Below are 25,284 nucleotides of genomic sequence, written 5' to 3' on the forward strand. Positions count from 1 at the left end.
TTCTTAAATGCAAAGATGTGGTTCGTTTTTTCTGTTTTATAAGATTTAATACCTTTTTGAGGTTTTTGACTCTCGGACAACAAAACAAAACATCATTTTGTGCTCTTTACATTTTTTGATAGTCCTGACAACCAATCAAAAATGATCATTTTAATTGATTATGGATGTACTGTTGCAGCCCTAGACCTTGCAGAGTTATCAGTTATAAGTTAGCAGGTGGTGGTTTCTTTATGTAACCTGTTGGTTGTTTCATGAAACAGTCTGAAGAAGTACTTTCATCCTGACTTATGTTCAAGTGCTCGTTAAAGAAAACTCACTGTCTCATCAATATTTAATCAGCAACAGCCAGAAGTTTCAGACTTGTTATAAACAGTCCTGCGGAGCCCTGTCATTGTTCTTCTGGGAGCTCCTGGTTGTGTAACGACAGCGTAGGCTAATGAACTGGCTTTGTCGTTACATCACGTAATACATTATTAATCTGTTCAGTGAAATGAAACTCCCCATGGTAATCTTTCCTTTCTCTCCACAGAACCCGGTCATGGAAGAGACCGTGTGGGAGCAGTACACCGTGACCCTGCAGAGGGTGAGTCCATCTGCCCCACCACCACACACACACACACACACACACACACACACACCAGACCTCATCTCATTTACAGTATTTACATTTTAGCCATAAACACAGGCTGTTGTTCCCAGTTCCTCACATGGAGTGCATTTAAATTATTAGTTTGACACGTTGCTCTCAGCGAACAGCAAAGAGAGCAAACAGCATCCAGACTACAAATGAAGCAGACGTTCCTCTGTCCTCTGAGCGAGAGCCCGACTTAACTTACGCAATCATGGAAAAAATATAATTATTGTAGTTTTCAGTTTTGCCTCGTCTGATGAGCTCCTGAGCTTGCTGTATGGTGAAGAACTGACACAATAAGTTCAACTATATCAATTTTTATATATGTGGTAAAAAAAAAAAAGTGGTGAACACAGTGGAGCATTTAGCGTAGACTATACAAAAATATTGGATGTAGCCATGGTGACGTCACCCACTGGATTGTGTGCTCCCATCTTGAAGCTCCAAGTCTGGCATTTTGACCAACACAATCTTAAATTTTGGGAGCCAAAAATGGTGAGAAGTGACCATTTTTGGACAAGAGAATGGACCTAACCCTGGTGCTACCTGCTAACTTGGTTAGCATGGTGCATTTACAGTACTGTTAACTGTGATAATGCTAATTTTTGCCAGGGGAAAACAAACTTAACACCATTTAAACAAAATTAATTTACTGGAAGAACTGAACATACAGCTCCTTTTTAGGTCAACCAAACGCTTAACAAGACTTTTTTTTTAGGCGACCAAAACATTACATTTAACGTTCATGAACTGAAAACACTGAAATGGTGACAGCTATGGCTAAGTCTATACACTGGGTTACCAACTTGTCAACAAATGGCACCCAGCTGTCACTCACAGCAGCAATAAATAACTATGCATAACTTTAAGCCTTAGGGAGCTTTTTAAATTTTAGGCCAGCGTTTTATTTGTGATGCTTTGCAATGGGAGTGCCGTATTAAGCTGCGCTACAAATGCCGAGCAATTGGGCGTGAATTCTACGCTGAGCACTGTCGGTTGGCTTTTTTTACTCTGACAGACGAGAGTTAAAACATGTTAAATTTTGGTTAAAAACACTCGCTTGTCAGCTGTTCAGTTACAGTAGAGGAGGGGCAACAACAGTGGAGGAGAAATCTGTTTCATTTATTTGTCCCTCTCATGAACCCACAGACCTGCGTGTCTGTCCTCTCTCCCTGCTTGCATCAGGCTTCCCCCGATCCAAAGCAAGTACTCCACTTTGTGCTGACATTTACTCCGCGAATGTTCAGTATCAAAGCAATCAGACACAACTGAAAAAATGCTGTGTCTCCAAAGAGTTCTCAAACACCCCCAGCTGGGCACTTCCTGTGGAGCGCCTGGCATTTTCAGTTGGGGGGAAAAAACACTTTGATGGACATAGGGCCCTAATGCTGCGGCCGTGCTGCCTGCTCTGTTCGGTTTTACGGCAGGCTCGGCTCCTTTCAAAGACTCCTTGCGAAGCACTCCTCCGGGTTTTTTTCGGACCTAATTGTATTGCTGAGTTTTGCACAGCAGCGACCGGATCTTTGCTCTCAAACCGCAAAAAAATGTGATGGCCCAACAGTCTCCTTCAGTACATTATTCTGTGCTTTCTTTTGATGTTCACATTGGCTAGTCATCCTGTTTAATTTGTCTTCTGATTAAATCGGAACCATTCAAACAAGTTGTAGGAAGCCTCTGCAAGTAATTGGTTGCTGGCAGACACTCTGTGCTGCAATAAAATGGTTAATCAGCAGTGTCGTGCACTGTAGAGCCGATGCGCGGCTGGTTCTGCCGGCCTGAATAGAATATAATGTCTATAGCCTTACTGTTGCGTACAGCATTTATAGACTGAGCTGAGTAGTGATGTGCGGGTCGACCCGTAACCCGTGGGACCCGCAAATGGACCTGCGGTTTGGGCAGCAGTGATCGTCTGTTAAATCAGTCTGTAAATGATATTTTGACATTATTGGCTATTACTGTCATGGCATCCGAAGATACTGATGCATTGAGCAGGTGACAGTCAGCGGTCGTTTTCAAAAGTCACGCACTCCAAAAGAAAGTTGTTGAAACTTTAAACAATAATGTATTGTACAAAACGGGGGAAACAAACATTGACAAAAACGGTTCCATAATTCATATTAAATTCAAAAGATAATGAAAAAACAGCTACAAGTTAGCGGGAATAGTGATAAAGTGGTAAAACTTGACATTGATCCACAGCCTCAGACAGATGCGCTCAAGCGTGCCGTACACACAAGCTCCGTTGGTAGATGATACTATATTTTCACATTTTTAACAATGCAATTTAAAAGTTTTGGTTTTTATTGATAACCTACATTTACCTACAACAAAAAGACTACATTTAGCATGAAAAAAAATTAAAAAAAAAAAAAAAAAAAAAGTAAATAAAAAAACTAATATCGAATACCAAATTTTCATAACGAATACCTACCCATAGAAATGAATATTCGAATATCCGAATATTTGGGTACAGCCCTAAAACGCACACATTCTTTGAGTGTTCCAGCTTTCCCAGTATTATGCTTTTTGATACTAATTGTTAAACTTCATGTTACAAAATGAAAACCTAAGACTAAGTGAGAAATCATAGCCTAAGTTAAAGGTTTGTAATCTGTTAAATTGTGTTTATGGCGGCTGTGTATCACTTGACATGGACTCATACTAATGGGATGCATTTGAGAAATATAAAAATGTTTTTCTAGAAGTTCTCTAATGTTAAATGTTATCTTCACACAAGCAGCTGTAGATCTAGGCCTGAATAAAATACAGTCCATATTGGACAATTATGATTTTAGTCATGAGCAATGTGGATGTGTCACACTTGTGCCACATCTCGCCACCAGCCAAGTGGTCCAAGTTCTATGCTGCTGTTACCGTTAAACAGGTGTACAACAATGTGAGCAGAGCAAACCAGTTGAGCTTAGGTAATCATCATGATGAGCTCATTGTCTCCTGCTGCGGTTCACTGGAGCCAGAAAAGCAGATTTAGTACAAAAAGGTCCTTTGCTGCAGGCATGTGACCCCCGACTCCCAACCCCACCACAGCCAGCTGTCGCACTCGGCTCTGCACGTCTACTTTTTATTCTTTTCTACCATTAGTTAACTGAGTAATCTTTTTACACATGTGACCGCTGCTGCTGCTGCCTGTGTCCCCCAGAACATCTCTACTTTGTGAAAGGAAAAATACCATCTTTAAATTGAATTACTCAACATTTATAATTATATTAATTACGTAACATAATATGGCATAATAACATAAATCTGCAGAGACATGCTTTATTTATTAGGGACAATGATTACAACTGTAATCATTGTAGGGGCGTGCAATATGTAGAAAATTAAATACAATGACATTTTTGACCAAATACCACGATACTGATATTTCAGCAATATTGTAGGGTGGACTGTTGGTGCTTTGACAAAATATTTACATGACTTTTGTTCTGTTTTTTTGATAAATAATCATCAGTAGTGTGCCTATAATGCCTAAGTAGGTACAGGTGAATAATTCAACAGCTAGAACAGCCTGGTAACTTCATAAAATTACATTACTTTAATGCAGTGCAACCTTTAAAACCAGGAAAAGACAACACTTGTGATATTATGATAACCAAAAAAGACAATATCTAGTCTCATGTTATGATATCAATACAGGGTTTCCCACACATTCATATACCGTAAAACTTCAATTAAATTAAATGCCCAGTCGCTTTTACTAACCCGATGTGGCTACACATTTTGACAAATAAAGACCTGTCTCAATTAGACGCCTGGTCTGGTTGCTAAGCAGTTTATTTTTTTAATAGAGGTGCTTTGGACATATAAAACTGGGTTGTTGGCTACCTCAACCTATGTGTCCATTCCTCAGTTACCCTCTCTGTCTGTCGGAGCTAGATCAAATTAATGATTCATAATTGATATACTATCTGAAGCCTAATTTTTACACAAATAGCATTCATGCTGGTTTAAACAAACAGTTTGATTGTATTTCTTTGCTGAGCAACAGTTTAATGTGAAAGGAAATTAAGGCCTGTCCTAAACATGAGCCCATTAATGTCAGTGATTTAAGCAAATAATAACTCGGGATATGAATTGAAGTTTTACGGTATTTGCGACAGCCCACAATGAGTAAAACATCTGCCGCTATGTTCTGATTTTCTGTTTTCGGATCTTGACCATTCATTAGGAGTGCTATGGGACTATATATACCTTTGGGATATTATGGATCCACACTCTCGCAGTGCAGAGCCTACGTTGAGCGAAGACAGAGCAGCAGAATGTCAGGCGTGGTGAAAGTGAGAGTTAATCATTTATTCTGCCGGGTCACAAAATTTGCCTCTGCAGCAGCTGCTCTCATCCATCAATGAGATCCGATCAAATATGATACAATGGATTGATCAGTTATCCACTCCACGACTTAAAACTTGACAAACTGCTGCTGAGGAAAATAATTTGTGAAGAGCTCCGCCTGTGCTTCGTTCACAGACCTGCAAAAACCTCAGAGCTCAAAGAGAGAACACAGAGTGATACGGGCAGATACACAGGCAAGAAAACGAAATTAGCAAACCGCAGACCCATACAGGACTCTGGGTTAGGGTTAGCACTAGCCAATCACAGCACACTCTGGCAGGGCTAGGCTACTAAGTCCCATTATCACTGTTTGTGGCAATAACGTAACACAGCGGCAGACTTCCTTTGTTTTGGTGATTTTCCTACTTTCACTTGTTGAAAAAACACATGCTTGTTTTTCTGGGTAGAAAATAGTCTCTAGCCTCTCAGGCTTTTAAAACCTTTTCAAAAAATCAGATTACGTCAAACGTGCATTGTTGTCAGGATAAAAACAAAGCTGATGTTTGGTAGACATCTGGCAGCAGCAGTTTAAATGTCCTGTCTTTGAAGTATTTGAGAAGTATTAGATTCCTGACTTAATGTTTTAAGATTATTATATCACAGTGAAAGAGAGTATTTGTCTTCTTCTCATGTGTTCCTTCTTTTTTTGCCTCTCTGTTGATTTCCCTGCTCAGACTTTGTCCCTCCCTCTGCCTCCGCGGCCATCTGCTAGAGACAGAGGGAAGTGGTGAATTGTGTGGGGTTTTTTTTTTTAAGTACAGATGGAAGGGAGGGGATAAAGAGACGGGGTCACCAAATCTCTGACCTAATCTCATCTGGGCAAACTGGAGCAGTGGCAGGTAGAATCATTTAAAGCTGAAGCACGTTTCCAAAGAAGCCTTGCCTTTAAATTAAAATCACACCATGGATAAAGTGTGCAGGGAAAGTACACAGACACACGTGCTCACACACTCTTGACATTTGGTAACATTGGGAAGCCGAGGATTAGCATCATTGTTAATCACACACGATACACCAGGCTACAGAGGATGGCTGTGTAGGCGCTGAAGTGCTGCACAGTCATTCATGACTCCAGTATGCACAACTGTAATCACAATCAAAGTCAAAATCCCTTTAATCGCCATGTACAATACACATACAGCCATGATAATACACTGTGAGCTGACCCACACCACAGGGATTACAGGACCTCTCTCTCACACACACAATGTGGCACAGAATAGATGGAGACTCGACGTGATTCACATGTTTTCTGTTTTTGTTCTCAGGATTCAAAGATGGGCTTCGGCATCGCAGTGTCAGGGGGGCGAGACAACCCGAACGAGGAGAGTGGCGAGACGTCCATAGTGGTGTCCGACGTCCTGCAGGGAGGACCTGCTGATGGCTTGTTGTTGTACGTACTGTTGTTGCTCATAATTTAGTAGAAATCCATCAGTTAAATGCTGCTGTACTGAAGCTGTAAAGTTGTGTCATTAAGTTAGAACAGACGTTGTTGTTTTGACCAATTTATCTGTGTTTAATTAAGATTTAGTACACTTCACCTTCCTTTAATCATGGAAAACGTAATTATGACCACGTAGAGATTTTGCCGTACCGTTTACACCGAGGTATCTCTTCTTTTTAATATCACTGTATGTATTCGACCATGGTTGGCAAGAAAAAAACTAACCAGGACTAATATTTAATTTACAGACTATTTGCCTCGATGTGAGGAACTACCTTTATTTCTCTGGGATTTGATTGACAGGATTTGCCAAAAACATATTGACATTCCCGTCTGTTTAATTTAACCACAGTCTTCCAGGACTTGCTGTTTTACAATACACTGCAATATGAAATTAAATGTCAATGATAGAGGACCTAATGCTTATCACCTTCTCTGCAAAACACACCTATGACTCATTTAACCTCACAGTTTATCAGTATAGGTATTTTTATTTACTTACATTTGACAACCTCTTTGATTTTGGTGTAAAAATCCAAAGCAGTGTTGCACCTGTCACTTGCAGGCATAAAAGCTTTGTCACATTCACATTCACACGCTTGATTTTTTTAAGGGGGAAAAAATCAAGTACCGGAACACCTTGAAAATAGCCATTAAAATTCCAAATGAACCACACAATGCTGTCTTATATTTTGGCGAAAGTTTTGTTCATCAAGTCATTATGATTTAAGAGCTTGGAATCAGAAATCCCTCAACTTTTTCTTTTTTAACTCCTGACGTGTCACCCGTTTTGTGGCGCAGTCTACCATTTCCTTTCTTACTCACATATTGTAGATGATGTCCCGCCTGACATCGTACTTTATTTTTTCTTTGCTTCATTCTTATAACCCCAGCAAAACCAGCAGGCCTATGTCAGTATGGTTAAATTTAACTTCACTTAACTTAATGAGCCGGCACTGTGATTTGTTTTCCTCTATCTTCAGCAGCGCACCGCTGTAAAAGCGCCATTGAACACTGACAGTGAAATTGAAGTTCCAGCTGGCTGAATTTCTTTGCTCTAATTTCCAATAGTTCTATAATATGAAGTATTATTTTTGCGGTTGTGCCTAAAAAGAGTGCAATGAGGAACCCTTCCCTAAGATGAGAGACATTCATCACATAATTTGTTTATGCTTCAGAAAAACTGTATTTGAAAATGAATTAGTAGCTTTGAGTGAAGTCCTTGAAAATTAAAAAGTAGTACTTGATAAAAGTTGTTTAAAGTGCTTGAATTGAATTTGGTAATGTCTGTGTGAATCCTGGACTCATCCCTCACTTTTGAAGTTAAGCATGTTAAGCTCATATAAATGTGTGTTTGTGTTCAGTGAGAATGACCGAGTGATGCAGGTGAACGCCACCCCCATGGAGGGAGCCCTCCACTCCTTCGCTGTCCAGACCCTCAGGAAGTGTGGCAAAGTAGCAAAAATTGTAAGTGCAGCTTTTGTTTGTTATTTAATATTTATTCTTGTTTTGTTAAAATGTAACGAGTGTTCATTTAAGTTGCTCACCATGTGATGTGTTGAGGGTTTGAAGCTGGCTCGTGACATGTAATCAAATTTATTGATCCGCTTTCTCACTCAGAGTATTTCCTGACTGTCTCTCTACTTCCAGCCCCCAAAAAGGCTCAAACAACCTCCAAAATATAAACTTAAAGTTAGGATTTATTGTGACCTCTTTCCTTTTTGTGTTCATTGAAAAACTCTTTGTCTTTGTGAATCAACAGACGGTCAAGAGACCCAGGAAGGTTCCAGTCAATCTGTTGAATCGTCCTCCATCACCTGATGACAGAGTCTTCAACAACGACTACAATGACGATTACAACTACGACCAGGACCGCCGCAGTGTGTACAGCGGCCGAAGCGGAGGTGGGCGGGACCCCAGCCTGGAGAGGGAGCGAGGTGGGGGAGGCTACATGGATTCTGGCTACCACACACGTGAGCGCGACTACGACAGGGACTATGACCGGCGGGAGCGTGGCAGGAGCATGGAGAGAGACCTGAGCCCGGACCGGCAGTACAGGAGAGATGGCAGCAGAGGTCGCACCTTGGACAGAGAACGCAGCCCGGAACGCCATCTAAGGAGCGACCGCATGCTGGACCGCGACTACAGCCCAGACAGGAGGTACCGCAGCGAGCGCGCATTAGACAGAGAACACAGTCCTGACCGGCGCTACCGCAGCGAGCGAGCCCTCGACCGGGACTACAGTCCGGACAGACGCTTCCGCAGCGAGCGAACGCTGGACCGCACCAACAGCCCGGACCTGCGCTACAGACATGACAGCCACAGCCCGGGGCGAGGCCGTGGACGTGACCACAGCTTCGAACGAGGACGTGAACGCATCCCCAGTGACCCAAGGAAGTATGAGGAGCCGATGAAGCGGAGTGGGAGCAGAGATCGTTTGGAACGCTCGCCATCACCTGCTGCCATGCCCATCCCTCTGCCCCGCCCCGCGCGAGACCTGGAGCCACTGGAGAAACCCCTGAATGTGTTGCTGCTGAAGAACCGCCCCAACGAAGGTGAGACACTAACAAACCTTGGTACTCATTACTTCCATTTTAGCGACCCTGCATTGGCTTCCATTTCACTTCAGGATTGATTTCAAGGTTTTACTCATTACTTTTAAAGCACAGCATGCCATCAGCATACATCTATGAACTGTTATGTCTTGATGTACCTACCTACCACAAAAATCTACTAATGATCTTCCAATCTAGACTAAAAACTAAAAGGAGACAGTGCTTTTGTTGTATGGGCCCCAAAACAGTCTTCCTATTCAAAGTTGTCCTGCTTGATTTGGTATTATTAATTATGTTTGATATGTTTTTTGATAGGGATTTGATAAAGTTGTTAATATGTAGTTGTTATGTTTTATAACATGTAAGAAATTAAGGCTGGGTAGGCTGTTTGGCCTTTTTATTTGTTGATAGTCTACAAGGATGGTTATTTTTTACCATCTTTTCCAGAGTATGGCCTTCGTCTGGGCAGCCAGCTCTTCATCAAAGAGATGACCAGCACAGGACTCGCCAGCAGAGATGGAAACCTGCAGGAAGGGGACATTATATTAAAGGTAGGGGCAAGATTTTCCTCAAAATGCAGATTGTGAAAAAGTTTCTCATCAGAATAGAATTGGAAATATTGATTATTACTTACTAAACGTATTATTTTCTGACTCTTCTGTCTGTTTTTTTTAGTCATTAACCCGTTTGTGGTTGCGACTGAAATTTTTGTTTCTTGAAATTTTCAAAATCGGTCAAACTATTTGGCTGAAAAGTCAAATTTTCTCATCATACTATGTGTAGTCTTTGGGTCTTTGGTTGCTCTATAGCATGTGAATGCTTAGTGAGTAGCAGGTGGCGCCCTGTATGGTAGCCTTGGCCACCAGTGTGTGAATGTGTGTGTGAATGGATGAATGTGACATGTAGTGTAAGAGCGCTTTGAGTAGTACTAAATACTAAATAAGTACTAAACCACGACCCCTGAACACACCTGCTAAATAATTATAAGTACTAAATAAGTACTAAATAATTATAACTAGCCCACTGCAGATTGCCACCTTGTGGTAAAACATATTAATGAAAGCTCATTTAGACCTGTTAATATTGTTGACTGGCTAGTTTAGACTTAATAGGCTGTGTTACCTTCAGTGAGGGTCAAATATGTTTTACAGCTTAAGACTTTTTTTTGGGTGAAAAATCATTGTTTTCTTAGTAAAAGTTGTCGACCCCAGCTTTAAGACCAGTCAGAACAAATGTTGTGGCATTTTCCCATATCATACCAAATACAGTCTTTTGGCACAAATGGGTTCATATGTAAACTCCAGCTCCTGGTGTAGGGGGTGAGTTTGGTTATTGAGGATGCTGTGTACTTATTTGAAAAATCTATCAAAAGAAAGGAAGATTTCTGTCTTGTTTTTATGACTGGATGAAGTTTCAAACCTCTCACAATCACTCTCTCTCTCTCTTCATCGCGAAGCTGTTTGACTACGTAACTGCACAGGACTCATACTGTTGCATTGTAGTTAGCGCACTGATAAGCATCTGACTGTCCTGATCTCCTCCTGTCTCACTCTGTCAGATTAACGGTACAGTGACAGAAAACCTGTCACTCAGCGACGCAGGGAAGCTGATCGAGAAGTCTCGTGGGAAGCTGCAGCTGGTGGTGCAGAGAGACAAACGGCAGGTGCTGATCCGAGTCCCTCCGATGGTCGACAGCGACTCGGAGCTCGATGGTGAGAGATACTCGAAACTGAAAAGCAGCAGGTCCTACCCAGAGTAAAGGCAAACCTGACGAGTGGCCGCCATCATCATGTATACACCCATCACGCATGAACTTCATATGAACTGTATAAACGTTCTTGCTGTTGTTGTACTTGTCTTTCAAACTTGTTCTCCCGTCATCAAATAAAAGTTTTACTAACACAGTTTTTATATTTCGTGTGTACAAATATTTACAAAACAGTAACAGCACCATGAGCTAACCAGAGAGTCACCAAACTGTCATCATTATTCCTCTACCGTCATGATTACTCACTCTTTTATACCTGGTTTTAATGTCACATGACCGGATTGTGTGCTGTGATTGGTCAGGACCAAGCTAAGATAAGTGGTGTGAGTGGATTGTTCACTGACCAAATGTTTGCAGGGAGGTGGGGGGATAGCCAGAAGACTTGTGACCCACTTTGTCTGGTTTTGGAACTGTGTGCGTGTGTATATATGTGTGTGTGTGGTGTGTGTGTGTTTTTCTGCATGTGTGAAAGTGCTCACTCGCCTCAGGCAGGGTGATCTAATCCCCCATCATAATCCTGCTATTGGATATGACAGAATTTCATTATGTTAAGGTTGGCACCGCAGCAGCTGTCCAATATCCCTCTCTATAGAGACCTCTGAGAACAATAGGGACTGATTCTGTGTGTGTGTCTGTGTGTGAGAGGTGTTTCAGCTCTGCCAGGTTCAAATCACCTGAAGTGCATTGACCTAATGTTGCTTTAAAATGGATTGCAATGCTTCATCAATCATCCTGAAATACATGGAACTGCAGTATAGCCTTCTTTCTAAACATCAAGGTCCTTGTAGCCAGTAATACATATAGTTTCTGGGCATATTAAACTTTGTCATCATGTGACCTTCATTTGTGTGCCTTTTCCTGCTTCCATGACCTGTGGGCCATTTGAATGATGTAAAAGCCATCTTATGTAATTTCTATAACACACATCAAGGTGAAATTAAACATTTTAATTCTTCATGACATGTTTTTAGTTTTTATTTCCTGAACATGAAGACAATATCAAACCCAAAGACCTCACAGACATTTAAGTCTTGAGTTGGTTCAGAAAGGTTATGATATTTTTCAACCTGTGTTTCATGTGTTACAGATATCTCTGAGATCGAGTCATACCGCTCCTACTCTCCACAGGATGACAGGCGGGGCCACCACTCTGACCTCTCCTCTCACTCCTCCAATGAGAGGCTAAGAGAGAAGCCCAGGTAAGTTGTTATTAAAGGGACAGTTTGGGTCTGTTGAGGTCTGGTTGTATGAGGTATCCATAGTTAGTATATTACAAACAGTAGATGGCGGTCAACCAACCCCAGTTTGGAGAAGCAGGCAGGAGTACAGCCACGGAAGCTAAGCTAACTGCTGTGGTTGGGGGAAGCAGCAAAATGTATTTTGGCCACCTAAAAAATCAGTATCAGTTTACAGTAAGTGTACACTATATTCAGAGTATTGTCACCACTTTACCATGCCATCAGATGGCAATTTTTGACGGGGAACTGAAGCTGTTATATTGCTCTCTTCAAAGCCAGACTCCATTGAGAAACAGTCATTTACCAGATAGGTGGGACTTTTTAGGTGGCTAAAATTTGTTTTACTGCTGCTCCATGTCTAAAGCAATACATTTTTTAGCTCCCACAGCTACAGAAATATTTATTGTTTTTAGAAAATCAAAGCCACAAAGAGTCCACTAACATATCCCCAGTGATTTTATTATCTGTGCTTTGGTAACTTGAGCGGGAAAATCAGGATAATGTTGATTTATGTTTCATTAAGCTTAGCTGAACCATCACATTAAGTCAAATCAAGAGAGTTACAGAGGCAATAGTTGTTTTTTTATTTTCTTGTCATGGATTTTAATATGATATATATAATATTAGTATTGATTAAGTGCTGTAACGTTTGATTGTATGTTTATTGTTCATGAAACAACAGTCAGCGGCTGAACACTGGTCACCAGAATGTCCTTGTAGTAATTCTACATATTCTGATACTTGAATTTGTGATATATTACCAGAGAGGATCCACCTAACAGGCTGGCAAAAATGGGTGCTATGCCAACACCATTCAGACCTCCAGACAGAACTGTAGAAGATGTGCCCCCGTTGCAGGCAGAGAGGGAGGACCCACGACCAGAAACACCACCAGGTACACACGTGTCTCCCTCTGAGTATGTAAAACTTGTGAATAGATGCAAATTTGGCTGCTGTAGTTGATAATATTTTGGTTTTGTGATTCTACAGTACCAGCAGTCACTGTAGCCCCGAGAGTACATGCTCCTCCTAAGGTGCCATTAAAGCCAAGTATAGAGGACCAGGAGATATATGGGTCAGTATATCACATAGTCAGGGTGACATTGTCTACAAGTTTAAGCCACACATCTGTTATCATCTCTCTGTCTGTTTAAAACCAGAGACCCAAAGTAGAATTGTATATGAAAAAAAATCTCTGGTCCTTCCTCTGTGTATAATGAGATCTTGCCCTTGTCATCCAGGCCGAACACAGTGATGGTGCATTTCCAGAAAGGTGACAGCGTGGGTCTGAGGCTGGCAGGGGGAAATGATGTCGGCATCTTCATCGCTGGTGTTCAGGAGGACAGTGCTGCTGAGCAGGAGGGTCTCCGCACAGGAGACCAGATCATGAAGGTGAGACTTGCTGACATGCTCCACTGTTGTCTCATTTGCTGTGCTATCAGTAGCTTTTTTACTGCTGTAGCTCATTCCAGTTATATTTGGTGTATTCAGCAATATGGCGCCTGATTACTAGCTACACGTGATGTTAAACATAAACTACCTCTGCTCAAGCACTTACAAGATTTCTCTTTTAGTGGCTTCCTCGCTAATTCCACTGTTGTTTACACACTATTAGCACAGTTAGTTACCATACTCCCTAGCCCGCTTCTGCTCTCTCTTGCTTGGTGTTTGGTTAACTAACCCTTTGCCTCCTTTAGTGATACTGGTACATGTATATTAAATGTAGGTTATTTGAAGTGTTGGAGGAGAGACTTTGTGAATTGGAAGTGCTGCTCTGCATCATGGAAACTCCATGGTGTACTGCTGTGATTAGCTGTCCCCAGTAGCTGGTGTGGACTGACCAAGTGTAGCACTATGTGCTTGCTCTTGGTGGGAGTTTGAGTATTGTCAAGACCTACATGAAAATTGTCCTTGGATAACTTTTGTTTCGATTAGACGCTATATAAATTTAAAAAATTACTTCTTTTATTCCACATTAATTGATTAATATCCCATATTTAGGATCCCAATGAGACTCTTGACTAGGTGTAGGTACCAACTATTACGGTGCTGTAAACATAGCATGAAGACAGAAGACAAGCAAGAGAAAGGCAAGATTAAAATGATGTAAGAGCCAAACCATTAAAGGAATAATCCAAGTTGTAAATGTAAACCAAAGGCAGGATTAGAATCTGCTATTAACTTCATAAAGATGGACTGAACCAAAAAAGTCACCCCTTTTTTTACTCGAATGCCAGTGTTCTGGTATCTTATTCCTTTGTGGAAAAAAATCCTTATTTATCTGCTGGTCATTTAAGTCTGTTCCACACTATACCAATCTCTCTCTGATGATATTTCTTATCTGGTCTGTCTGCTTCAGGTGAACAACATGGACTTCAGAGGCATGGTACGTGAAGATGCTGTCCTCTACCTTCTGGAGATTCCCAAAGGAGAAGATGTTACCATTCTTGCTCAAAGCAAACCTGAAGGTACTGTATATAAAAAGGCTTATAATACGACTAATACAAAACATAATGCTGTTAATAAGAAAATGGTTAAACAGAAAAATAAATACAGACACAAATACAAAAAATATTTTCAGTTGTGTGGGTACTTAAGAAAAATACCTTACATTTTTACCTTAGTGGTCCAGTTTAAGGTAGGCATTTGATATAGCTGATTGATTTAAATAACCACAATGATAATGTCAAGTGGGGTGTCATCTGTATAGTAATAAAAATATACTCTGGATTTTGGGAGACAGATATTTCATATAGACGGAGAATAGCGGAGGACCCAGAATGGAGCCCTGGGGTACACCAAATCCACTTTACAATACTGTAAGATTGGGTTATTTATTCACTTACTTTACTTTTCAGTTTAGTTTTGAAGCCTTTAGTACAAGAATTATGCCTACTGGAGACTAAGTGAATGGATAGACCCAGTATGAGTTTTTCCGCCCACTTTCTTGTTCCTGTTTTAGTCTACAAGGACATTCTAGCATCTGGCAGAGGCGACTCTTTCTTCATCAGGACCCACTTTGAGTATGAGAAGGAGGCTCCGCAGAGCCTTCCTTTCACCAGAGGAGAGATCTTCAAAGTGACGGACACACTTTATGATGGCAAACTGGGCAACTGGCTGGCAATCCGCTCTGACAAAGACAATCAGCTGCTGGAGAAAGGAATCATTCCCAACAAGAGCAGGTGTGTTCAGGGGTCGTGGTTGTTATGGTTTTGAATGTAGAGTTGAGTATTTATTAAATACTTTTTCTGATATGTGTGCATCTATAAGGCTTGTATAAGGCCATGTTAGCACAGAGTCCATTCAGCTGGCAAAAACTGAACCCTCTGATCAGCTCTACAGTCCAGCATCACAAGGCTCTGCTTCACCAAGAGTCATTACAAACTGTGTAGTGTGGAGAATTGTATCTTGAAAAAACAGCGCTGGTTAGACAATTAGACACGATGCCAACTAAAGTTTTATTTTGTCTCACAGGGCAGAGCAAATGGCCAACGTTCAGAATGCAGCTCGGGCAGCATCAGGCAACGACAGAGGAGACTTTTGGAGGCTAAGAGGTCAAAGGGCAGCGAAGAAGAAAGATTTGCGCAAGAGCCGAGAGGACCTGAGCGCTGCTCCAGTTACCACAAGATTCCCTGCATATGAGAGAGTGGTCTTACGTGAAGGTACCCAAAGAAGTTATCCACTGGTCACTCTGCAATTTCATACAAAGTTTTGCTGAGATGTTGTGTGTTTTTCCTGTCAACTGTCATGACTGAATTTGCACCCTGTTTTGTTCAGCTGGTTTCAAGAGACCTGTGGTGATATTTGGGCCCATTTCCGATGCAGTAAATGAAAAACTGGGCAACGACATGCCGAATGAGTTTGTTGTCGCCAGTAAGTGTTTAACCCATCACTTCTTTATTGAAGTTGTTTTAATTTGTATTCTAGCACACTGTGTTAAGCAGGGTTCTATTACATATACAGTGAACGTAGTTAATGTTGAAAGTATTTAAGGATGACGGTTATTGTGATTTTTTTTTTTTCACCCTCTCTAAGAAACGGAGCCCAAGGATGCAGGAAGTGAGAAATCCTCTGGAGTGGTGAGACTAAACACCATCAGACAAATCATTGAGCAGGTATGGTATACAAGGAAGAAAATGCAGGTTTATGAAAATACTGTTGAATCATCAAACATTCATCCACCTCCCTGTTTCCTCAGGACCGTCATGCTCTGCTGGATGTGACACCCAAAGCTGTGGACACTCTAAACTACACCCAGTGGTATCCCATTGTCATCTTCCTGAACCCAGACAGCAAGCAAGGCATCAAGACCATGAGGAGCCGCCTCGTACCCGGATCCAACCGCAGTGCTCGCAAACTGTATGAGCAGGCCGTCAAGCTGAGGAAGACCTGCTCACACCTTTTCACTGGTATGTTTTACTATGAAATAGTCTGGTACTCCGCAGCAATAAAGTCAATAATAATAAATGTATAAATGTTACAATGTGCTGTACACAGCTAGCATCTGGTCATCAATTTAGGATCGCAAGAGCCAGCAGGTACATATACAAGAAGTATTTTAATCCCTCTGGCATACAGGCATCAAACACAAAATGGCTGTATTAGCACACTTGTTATTTTGTTATATGTGTTCTCTTTTATTATTTATATAACTTACTTGCTGCTTCATGCCCATCCCATAGAGGTAGGAGTGTAAATCCCTAGTTTCTTCATGATATGGTATAGATCAGTGGTTCCCAACTGGTGGGTCATGGTCCAAAAGTGGGTTGTGGGTCCATTCTGGATGGACTGCTACTGATTGCAAACAGGTCATGTTTGGGGAAAAAAAAAACTTGCTTTATTTTTAAGTTTAGTGAATTTCTAGCAGAGAGGTTTTATTTTGAAGTGTCGATTCCTGCTGTAGAGTGAGTGACTAAACAGGACTTACGCAAGAAAAGCACATTATCACATTAGGGAATCTACTTGGAAAGACGTTAAGGAATGAATGTAAGCTTCTGTTTAGTTATTTGAGAGTAACAGGAACAATAGAGAGAATTTAGTTTTTGTTTTTGTTTGGTTTCCTGCCAATCTACTTCTCCACAGTCCAGTAGGTGGCGGTCATGCATGTTAAAGCTGGTTTGCCAACTGCCATTAAACTTGAAGAAGAATTAATGACAAATGGACCGTTACTAAACAGAGACAGCAAACTAGTTCAACAAACACAAGTGTGATGCTGAATACATTAAACTGTGGATGTCAAACCAATGACTAAGGAGAAATCTGGACCCCATGGCTGGACCAGTTGGGAACTACTGGTATAGATTCTCTGCACAATGGTATGATGTTTGTTGGTGTATCGATTACACCCCTATGTAGGGGAAGAACAGGAGAGGACCAAGCGCCGAACCCTGGGGGACGCCTCTGGACAGAGGAGCAGGGCATCTAATATATTCTAATAAATCCACATTAAAGATGTCAAGATTATGCGTAGTAGCAATGGGCAAAAAAAGGATGACAAAAGAAAAACAGAGTTAGCAATAATGAAAAACATTTTTGAGATAAAGAAGAAGGATTCTTTGGTGATCACATCTTTACTTTTGAATAAATTTAGCAGTTTCTAGGATGGCAGGGTTGTTATTATGTCATATGTCACTAACTTCATTTTAAGAGTGCTGCCGTGACTCATCAGGATTCACAGGAATTAACTGACACACTATTTGTGATGTTTTGGCCTAACTCTTGTCTTTTTTTCTTTCTTTTTTTTGTCTGTGTGCCCATCCAGCAACAATCGACCTGAATTCAGCCAATGACGCATGGTATGGCAGCGTGAAGGATTCAATTCGGGAGCAGCAGGACAGAGCTGTGTGGGTGTGTGAGGGCAAGGTGAGTCTTTTTATCTGTATGAATGACACTGCTGCAGGCATATGTCAAAAATTTACATAGACTCCAAAAGTAGACAGTTAAATATGAACTTTGCTATGCTATATGTGTGAGCTGTGTGTTGTAATAAATCCAGTATTAAGTCTGTATTGTCACTTTCTCTCCTCAGTTGGATGGTTCAGAGGAGGACCTGGATCTCCATGATGACCGCATGTCCTACCTATCAGCAATGAGTGCAGACTACCTGAGCATGGACAGCCGCCTGACCAGCGACTACGATGACACAGCAGACGAGGGTGGGGCTTACACTGACAATGAGCTGGACGAGACATTGGACGAGCCCCAGCCAGTGTCGGCTATCAGTCGATCATCAGAGCCTGTACTGCCAGATGAGGTGGGAATGCTGATATATTAAATAATGTACACTGAACATGCTGTAGGATATAGTCACCCTTTGAATTCTCACCATTGTTTCCTCATTGTCAGTTTTAAAGTCTGTGTTTCCATAATCTGACCCCAACAACCCTCCTGTGTCTGTGTGCGTGTGTGTGTAGAAGCCTCATCCTGAACCCCGGGCTCATATGAGGAGGTCAGGGAGCAGAGAGATGCTGAACAGAGAGCCCAGCCCTCCCCCTGCTTTTGTCCCCGAACCCCCAAAGGTGAGATCCTTCCCCTCTTTCCTCCCCAAAAACTCTACATCACTTTATCTACACTTTCTGGTAATGAGTATAAAGTAAACCTTGAAGGGTCAGTTCGATATTTTTTAACCTGGACAAGTTTTGAATTTGGTCCAGTAAATGAGGTCGCTGCAGGCGGCAGCCACACACAGGCTGCAATGTAACCACTTAGGGCATGTTTGCACGAGGGGTGTGCCATATCATCTTGTTCATGATGATACCAGTATATTTTTTAATATGATATGAAAAATGTTTATTGTGATACTCACAATATTTCGGCTTGTTGACATATTGACTCTTACACAAGGCAACAACTAGCATTGCTAAAAGTGAAATTATTACCAACTCTGCAGTGGTTCCAAAAAGAGGAGCAGCTTTGGTAGTGTGGATTATCTATTGCGTCGTTAGGTCTGTCAACGACTTACCGCTCAGAGGTAACTCATTCATCCACTCTGCTGGCAGCAACACCGCATCTCTCTCTCCTTTCTCGCCTTGCGCACAGTGGAGTTTGTGTCATCAAGTAGGGCTGCCACTGACGACTATTTTCATTGTCGACTAATCTGTTGATTATTTCTTCAATTAGTCGACTAATCATTCCATCGAAAAATGTGTTAAAATGTTGAAAAATGTCGGTCTGTCTCACCCAAACCCCAAAATTACGTAAAATTCACAAAAAAAGTTTTGCTTTGTCTTTCCACTGTTTCAACAATCATCAACTCCATTTGAAATAGATGTCAAAATATACTGGCTGGTGGTCTGGTGGTTTTGTCGATAGCAATTTCAGGGCTATTTCTGGTGAAGGATCTTGCTCTCTGACCAAAAGGTCTCTCTCTATAGATCCTTTCCACAGTGTTGTTGGACGCTTATTATATCTGAGCCTGTGAGTGGCAAAAACAAGCACTTGTAATGGATGTACTGATGTTACACAAATGCCCAAATTGGTTGCTGCCTGTTTCTCCGCTGCCGGTTCAGTACTGACGCTCACTACTGAACCAGTTTCAGAAGTTGTTGATCCCGTTAGTCACTCAGATACAACTACCCTTTAAATAAGATTTGCAGGTTCCACCATTGTTTTAAATGTTGTTGTTTTTTTTTGTTGTTTTTTTTTTATGTTTTGTTTTTGACACATTGCTGAACCTGAGCTGAAAAATCTTGTCTTTTGAAGATGCCGCAGTCTGACAAGGGAGTCATTCTGATATAAACCCAAACAGAATTTCGTGAATACCAGCAAGGATATTTTTACCTCGTGTCACACTTTAGTTTTTCCATGTGGAGGTGTTTTAATTTGAAGTAGCACGATGCTGAGGCAGACCACCCTCACCAAGACATTGTCTGGCAGCTAAAGGTTTCAGATGGTCCAAAATATCACAAACAGACCTTTGCTGTGACAGGTGCGGGCTCAGACTCGGACTGACTCATCCCGAAGCTATGACTCACACTCCAGCAGCACCATCAGCAGCGATGCAGCCGGCGTAAACAAGCCGCTACCCCCTCCTGTAGCCCTGAAGCCCACCATCCCCCGTCCGATCCAGCCATCAGAGGAGCAGAGCCCGGAGGAGGACCCCTCCAGCAAATCCTTCCTGGGCAAGGTTAGTGTTATTATACTGCACTTTAAGACCAACAGAGCACTTGTGCAACAGATTCCTTTTGTGATTTATTAAATTTTAAATATCCCTTTTAATAAGTACTCTTCCTGGCTCATCCAGCATTAAGAATAATTTTCTCTTATGCTTAAGACCGAGACTTTGACTCAGTTATTAAATGACTGTTTATTTCATTTTCCTCCTCTTTCGCTTTCATTGCTTCTATTATGAAATAGAGAATGGGTGACCAGGTAACTGAATGTGTCTGCATTCATCTTGAATGTTTGTAGCCCTCCTTTTATATCCATAAGAACACATCATCCATCATAATCGTGTCATCTTCACTTCAGGTTATCACACTCAAATGTTTCATTTTACAGTCACTTTTACATGAATCATGCCATGTGGGTGTGCAGTATCTACTATTTCCTGTCTAAAACGGACGTTGGTTAACATTTATTTTTCTCCTAGATCAAAGCTTTTGAGAAGATGGACCACCTGGCCCGAGCACAGAGGATCCTGGAGCTGCAGGAGGCAGAAAATGCTCGAGTCAGTATTGTTTTTATTCATATTATGGTCTGAAGCAGTGTAGGAGTTGGGGAAGGAGAATTAGGGACCACTGCTCAGATAGATAGAGAGATAGAGAGATCATAGATCAAAATCAGGAAGAAATTTACTACAACAGCAACTAGGATTACAGGTTTCCCCAACATTAGCATGTAGCTACATGTTGCAGTGTACCTGTAGCTAATAATGACTGTATTGCAGCACTTTCTTCCACTGAAAATCACCAAGAAAAGCCTCGAAACGCAACCAAATATGTTCCAGCAGGAAATGTCATTGGAAATCAGGGAGAAATTCACAACATCGCCAACCAAGATTACATGTTTCCCTGCCTTTAGCATGTAGCCACATGCTGTAGTGTTCTTGGAGCAGGGGAATGATTGTGTATAGCACTTTATACCATGATAAATCACTAATAAAAGCTTCTAAACACAGTGGACATGTTCCAGCAGGGATTTGATTCAAGTAGATGACCATTTAAAGAAATCGTCACAAGCTGGTGTCAGCTTGTAGCCAAGTAGCAAAAAATAACATTGGAAAGTGTATTCAAACCGGTTTGAAAATAATTTTTTTTACTCACAGGGATCACATCTACGTACGTTTATCTCATTAATCAAACTTAGGCCACGTGTAATATGAACATCCGTCATTGTAACATTATACATTATGACAGAAAATAAGGAAAGATGCATTACCCAGATCAAGGACTGTGTATTCTGTCCCCCATCTTTCACTGAAATTGCTGTAGGAGATTAACTCTTTACAGCTGCCAATAATTCTTTCAAAGTACAAGTGGTCATGTCAGTATTGTCTTATGACAGACTTTTCCTTTAAGCACAGAGTTGGAGAAAGCTGCAAGAACACTTGCAGCCTCTTGGGGTCCATGTTAGGATGTCTTGTGGTGTTTTTTTATTATTTATTTAGTATTCGTTGTGACATATCTGGGTCTGTTATCCTCTCTCTGCGCAGTTGGAAATCGCCCAGAAGCATCCAGACATCTATGCCGTCCCAGTGAAACTGCCAAAACCCAACCTTAACCGTCCTCAGCCAATAGGGTGAGAGCAGTAAAAATGACATATGTATCAAGATGCTGTAGATTATTAAGTTTAAGTGTTATTAAAGGAAAGCTAAATTGTTGTGTGTGTGTCATCAGTTCAAGCTCCAATCCCGAGCAGCAGACTCCCTTCAGGCCACCGTACTCAGAGTCCAGAGGATACGAGGACGATGAGGCAGAGTACCGCAGACAGCTCGCCGACCAGACAAAGAAAGGATACTACAATCCTCAGAAATACAATGACACTGAGCTGTAGGCTGAGAAGTCAGTAAGTGACATCACCACTGCACACGGCTGGATTCCTCTCGCGTCACCGCCACAAGCAGACAGCATTTGTTGCCTTGGTAATCGCTCATGCAGCTTTGCCTCCATGTAAACTCACAGAACTTTGTAGTCAGATTCCAGGAAAAATGTCAATGATATCAGATACTTTTAAATACTGTTGTCTCACTACTCTGCAAATGTCCTACTGATCCAGATGACACAGAATATTCTTATAAAGAGTGTATTTTGGAAAGTTTACCTTCACACAAAAGAAAAATGGCTGATTTTTCTGACATACCATATCACAGACATGATGTTTTTAATGTGTATATATTCTTTTTGTGTCTGAAGAGGTTTTATTTTCCACCACTACACTAACATCTAGCCCCGTTTTTGTCTCATGAATTACCATTGCATTGCGTCACCAAACCACCAAGTTTTTCTGAAAAATATATATATTAGATATGATTTTTGAAAAGACCTTTTTTAAGCTCTTGTTGTCGTTGTTGTATTTTTGAAGGTATTTCCCGGATGCTCATATTGCCAGCTGTTCCAGCTACCGTCTTTGTTTCAATCAGGAAAGAGTCTGAGCATTTTGGGAATACCTTTTAGAACTTTTGTAGGCGCCATCTTGGGTTTCTCAGAGGTCGCCAGGTCGATGTTTTTCAGAAAAACCAAACCTCTGTTACTGGACTGTACTGGTAAGGGAGAAGGCAGAAACTGGAGCTAACACCGTGCTGCAACCAAACCATCGATATGATACTGTAGACTGTGTACAGTATCTAGATTTTACATCCTATTTCGTGCATTTTTTTGTGTGTGTGCCACTGATGTAATAACCCTTCACATTGTTGACTGGCTCGTTTGAGGCACACTCATACAAGGACAATGTAAAAATCAGACAGTGTGTCAGTACAGGTGTCAGCAGCTGCGCTGATGTCGAATAGGTGTTAGTCTTCCTCTTGTTATCACTCTCCTACCAAGTCAAGATTTATTATACCTCTCTACATTCCTGATTGGACATTTGTATGTATACACTGTGTAATATGTGTGCAATCTGGGAAGCGGCATATTTTCAAGTGCCTTGTAGCTCTGATGTAAGCTCGACAGCACGAGGTTCTTAAATTGACAAGACCTCACTTTTTCATACTCATGAGTTAAAAAATTACAACATATGGAAGTCAAAATTACAACATGAGGCCCTGATCACACGGGATGCATTTTGCAGGCTGCAAAACACGAGGCGCGCCACACAAAAATGAAATGCCTGCTGCGCCTTTTTGTTGCTGCCAGGCAACCACCCCATCACCTCCTAACATTCCCATGTACTCAATATACTGTTTATTTATTTTATTTATTTGACAGTAATTCGTATCTAGTCCCTAAAATGTTCACGCAGAGGGTACCTGCTGTAGCTCTGGTTGAGGGTATCAGTAAATGGTTTGTTGGACACAGGGAAACAGAGACCCTAAAAATGAGGGTAGGCCACAGGGAGTACCACCAGTTGGTCCAGGAGCTTCGCCTCAATTATGTCCGTCTCCAGGCATGTTTTACGATGACTCGGGGGCAGTTTGTCAACCTGCTGTCTATGATCAGGCCGTATAGCTCTGTGTATCCAGCAACTGCTCTGGCAAAAAACGCCAGGCGCTTAGAGCGCAGAAACGCAAGGCGCGTACTTACATAAAAACCCCACGCAAAAATATTTATTCTTATTAAATCAATTGCAAAAGGCACCTCCAGCTGCTAAAACACATCCTGTGTGATCAGGGCCAAACTTGTCCAGTCAATGCAGTGCACTTCCATAAAGTAGGGAGACTGTGTAGGTGTATGTAAAGCATTTCTGTATTTAAGTCAGCTGAACAGGCGGACCAGATAAATGACGTCACAGATTTCACTGTTAAAATATATCATGAACAGGATGTTCAGATGATGGTGTGAGTAATTAAAGGTCTGATGTGTAGGATTTAGTGGTATCTAGTGGTGAGGTTGCAGAACTCAAACTTCTCCCACATGCCAAGCGTGCAGGAGAACTACGGTGATTGATGTGAAAACACAAATGGCCCTATCTAGAGCCAGTGTTTGATGTGTCTGTTCGGGGCTACTGTAAAACAACATGGCGGACTTAGTAGGAAAGGACCCGCTCCATATGTAGATATAATATCATTCTAAGGTACAAAAACAAAAATAAAAATACAATGGTTCTTATTTCCAGGTTATGAATATTATATACCATTTCAGCCAATAGATGCCCCTAAATGCTACACACTGGACCTTTAAGATTTGAGCTGGGTTTAAGGGGTTGAGCACAGCATAAAGCTGATGTATGTTTGTCTTTATTATCTGCTTGCAACCAGAGACAATCATATTGTTGTTGCATTTATGTTTTTATACTGAATATACACAGAACTCAGTCAAGTCTTTGTACACGGGAGCATCTGGAATGTGGTGACGGCAATCTGTTTCTTTTAAATGTAGGTTAGTTTGTGATTTTGCTTCTTTTTTTATAGTTTGTGATCTCCATAGTGTTACAGAACAGACTCTTGGTAAATTCAAATAAATAAATCTCTTTTTTAACATTTTTGTTGCCGTTACTGTTTTTCTGTTTATATTATTTATTGTACAAAAGTAACACCAATAATCTCTTAATCTTTGTAGGAAACTGGTTATTAACCCTTTCCATCTCTTAAATGTCAAAGATTGGAACAATCCTTCCTTATTCTGAAAGTAATTCCTAATCTCATGGCTATGTACTGTAGTATGTTGCAAAAATGCTTGATACTGTAGTATGTTGTAAAAATGTCATAGGTAAGTGTTATTTAACAAAATACATGGCATGAGAAAAAAGTCATAGTATAGTATGTCATCCAAAATGATGAAAAAAGTCATAGTATAGCATGTCGTCCAAAATCATGAAAAAAGTCATAGTATGGTATGTCGTCCAAAATGATGAAAAAAGTCATAGTATAGTATGTTGTCCAAAATCATGAAAAAAGAGTCAGAGTATGGTATGTCGTCCAAAATGATGAAAAAAGTCATAATATAGTATGTTGTCCCAAAACATGAAAAAAGTCATAGTATAGTATGTCATCCAAAATGATGAAAAAAAGTCATAGTATAGTATGTGGTCCAAAATCATGAAAAAAAGTCATAGTATAGTATGTTGTCCAAAATCATGAAAAAAAGTCATAGTATAGTATGTTGTCCAAAATCATGAAAAATGTCATAGTATAGTATGTTGTCCCAAAACATGAAAAAAGTCATAGTATAGTATGTCGTCCAAAATGACAAAAAAAAGTC

General features: G+C 41.0%; 1 protein-coding gene across 2 annotated transcripts in view; it reads left to right on the forward strand.

Moving 5' to 3' along the window:
* The window catches only part of tjp2a (tight junction protein 2a (zona occludens 2)), a 51,411-nt gene extending 26,848 nt beyond the window's left edge, over positions 1-24,563 (forward strand). For both annotated transcript variants that reach the window (XM_049603969.1, XM_049603968.1), the window contains 23 exons: positions 530-583; positions 6,250-6,374; positions 7,790-7,892; positions 8,188-8,980; positions 9,428-9,531; positions 10,539-10,692; positions 11,836-11,947; positions 12,751-12,881; positions 12,977-13,061; positions 13,228-13,378; positions 14,346-14,454; positions 14,949-15,168; positions 15,461-15,648; positions 15,764-15,859; positions 16,022-16,101; positions 16,185-16,395; positions 17,748-17,848; positions 18,015-18,239; positions 18,400-18,504; positions 19,914-20,111; positions 20,577-20,654; positions 21,639-21,724; positions 21,823-24,563. In XM_049603969.1, coding sequence (XP_049459926.1) covers positions 530-583; positions 6,250-6,374; positions 7,790-7,892; positions 8,188-8,980; positions 9,428-9,531; positions 10,539-10,692; positions 11,836-11,947; positions 12,751-12,881; positions 12,977-13,061; positions 13,228-13,378; positions 14,346-14,454; positions 14,949-15,168; positions 15,461-15,648; positions 15,764-15,859; positions 16,022-16,101; positions 16,185-16,395; positions 17,748-17,848; positions 18,015-18,239; positions 18,400-18,504; positions 19,914-20,111; positions 20,577-20,654; positions 21,639-21,724; positions 21,823-21,979 — 3,666 coding nt within the window. In that variant the 3' untranslated portion in view covers positions 21,980-24,563. The remainder of the gene's footprint in view (positions 1-529; positions 584-6,249; positions 6,375-7,789; positions 7,893-8,187; positions 8,981-9,427; positions 9,532-10,538; positions 10,693-11,835; positions 11,948-12,750; positions 12,882-12,976; positions 13,062-13,227; positions 13,379-14,345; positions 14,455-14,948; positions 15,169-15,460; positions 15,649-15,763; positions 15,860-16,021; positions 16,102-16,184; positions 16,396-17,747; positions 17,849-18,014; positions 18,240-18,399; positions 18,505-19,913; positions 20,112-20,576; positions 20,655-21,638; positions 21,725-21,822) is intronic.
* Positions 24,564-25,284: the final 721 nt, after the last annotated feature.

The sequence above is a fragment of the Epinephelus fuscoguttatus genome, linkage group LG18 (assembly GCF_011397635.1).
Source record: "Epinephelus fuscoguttatus linkage group LG18, E.fuscoguttatus.final_Chr_v1".
Lineage (NCBI taxonomy): Eukaryota > Metazoa > Chordata > Actinopteri > Perciformes > Serranidae > Epinephelus > Epinephelus fuscoguttatus.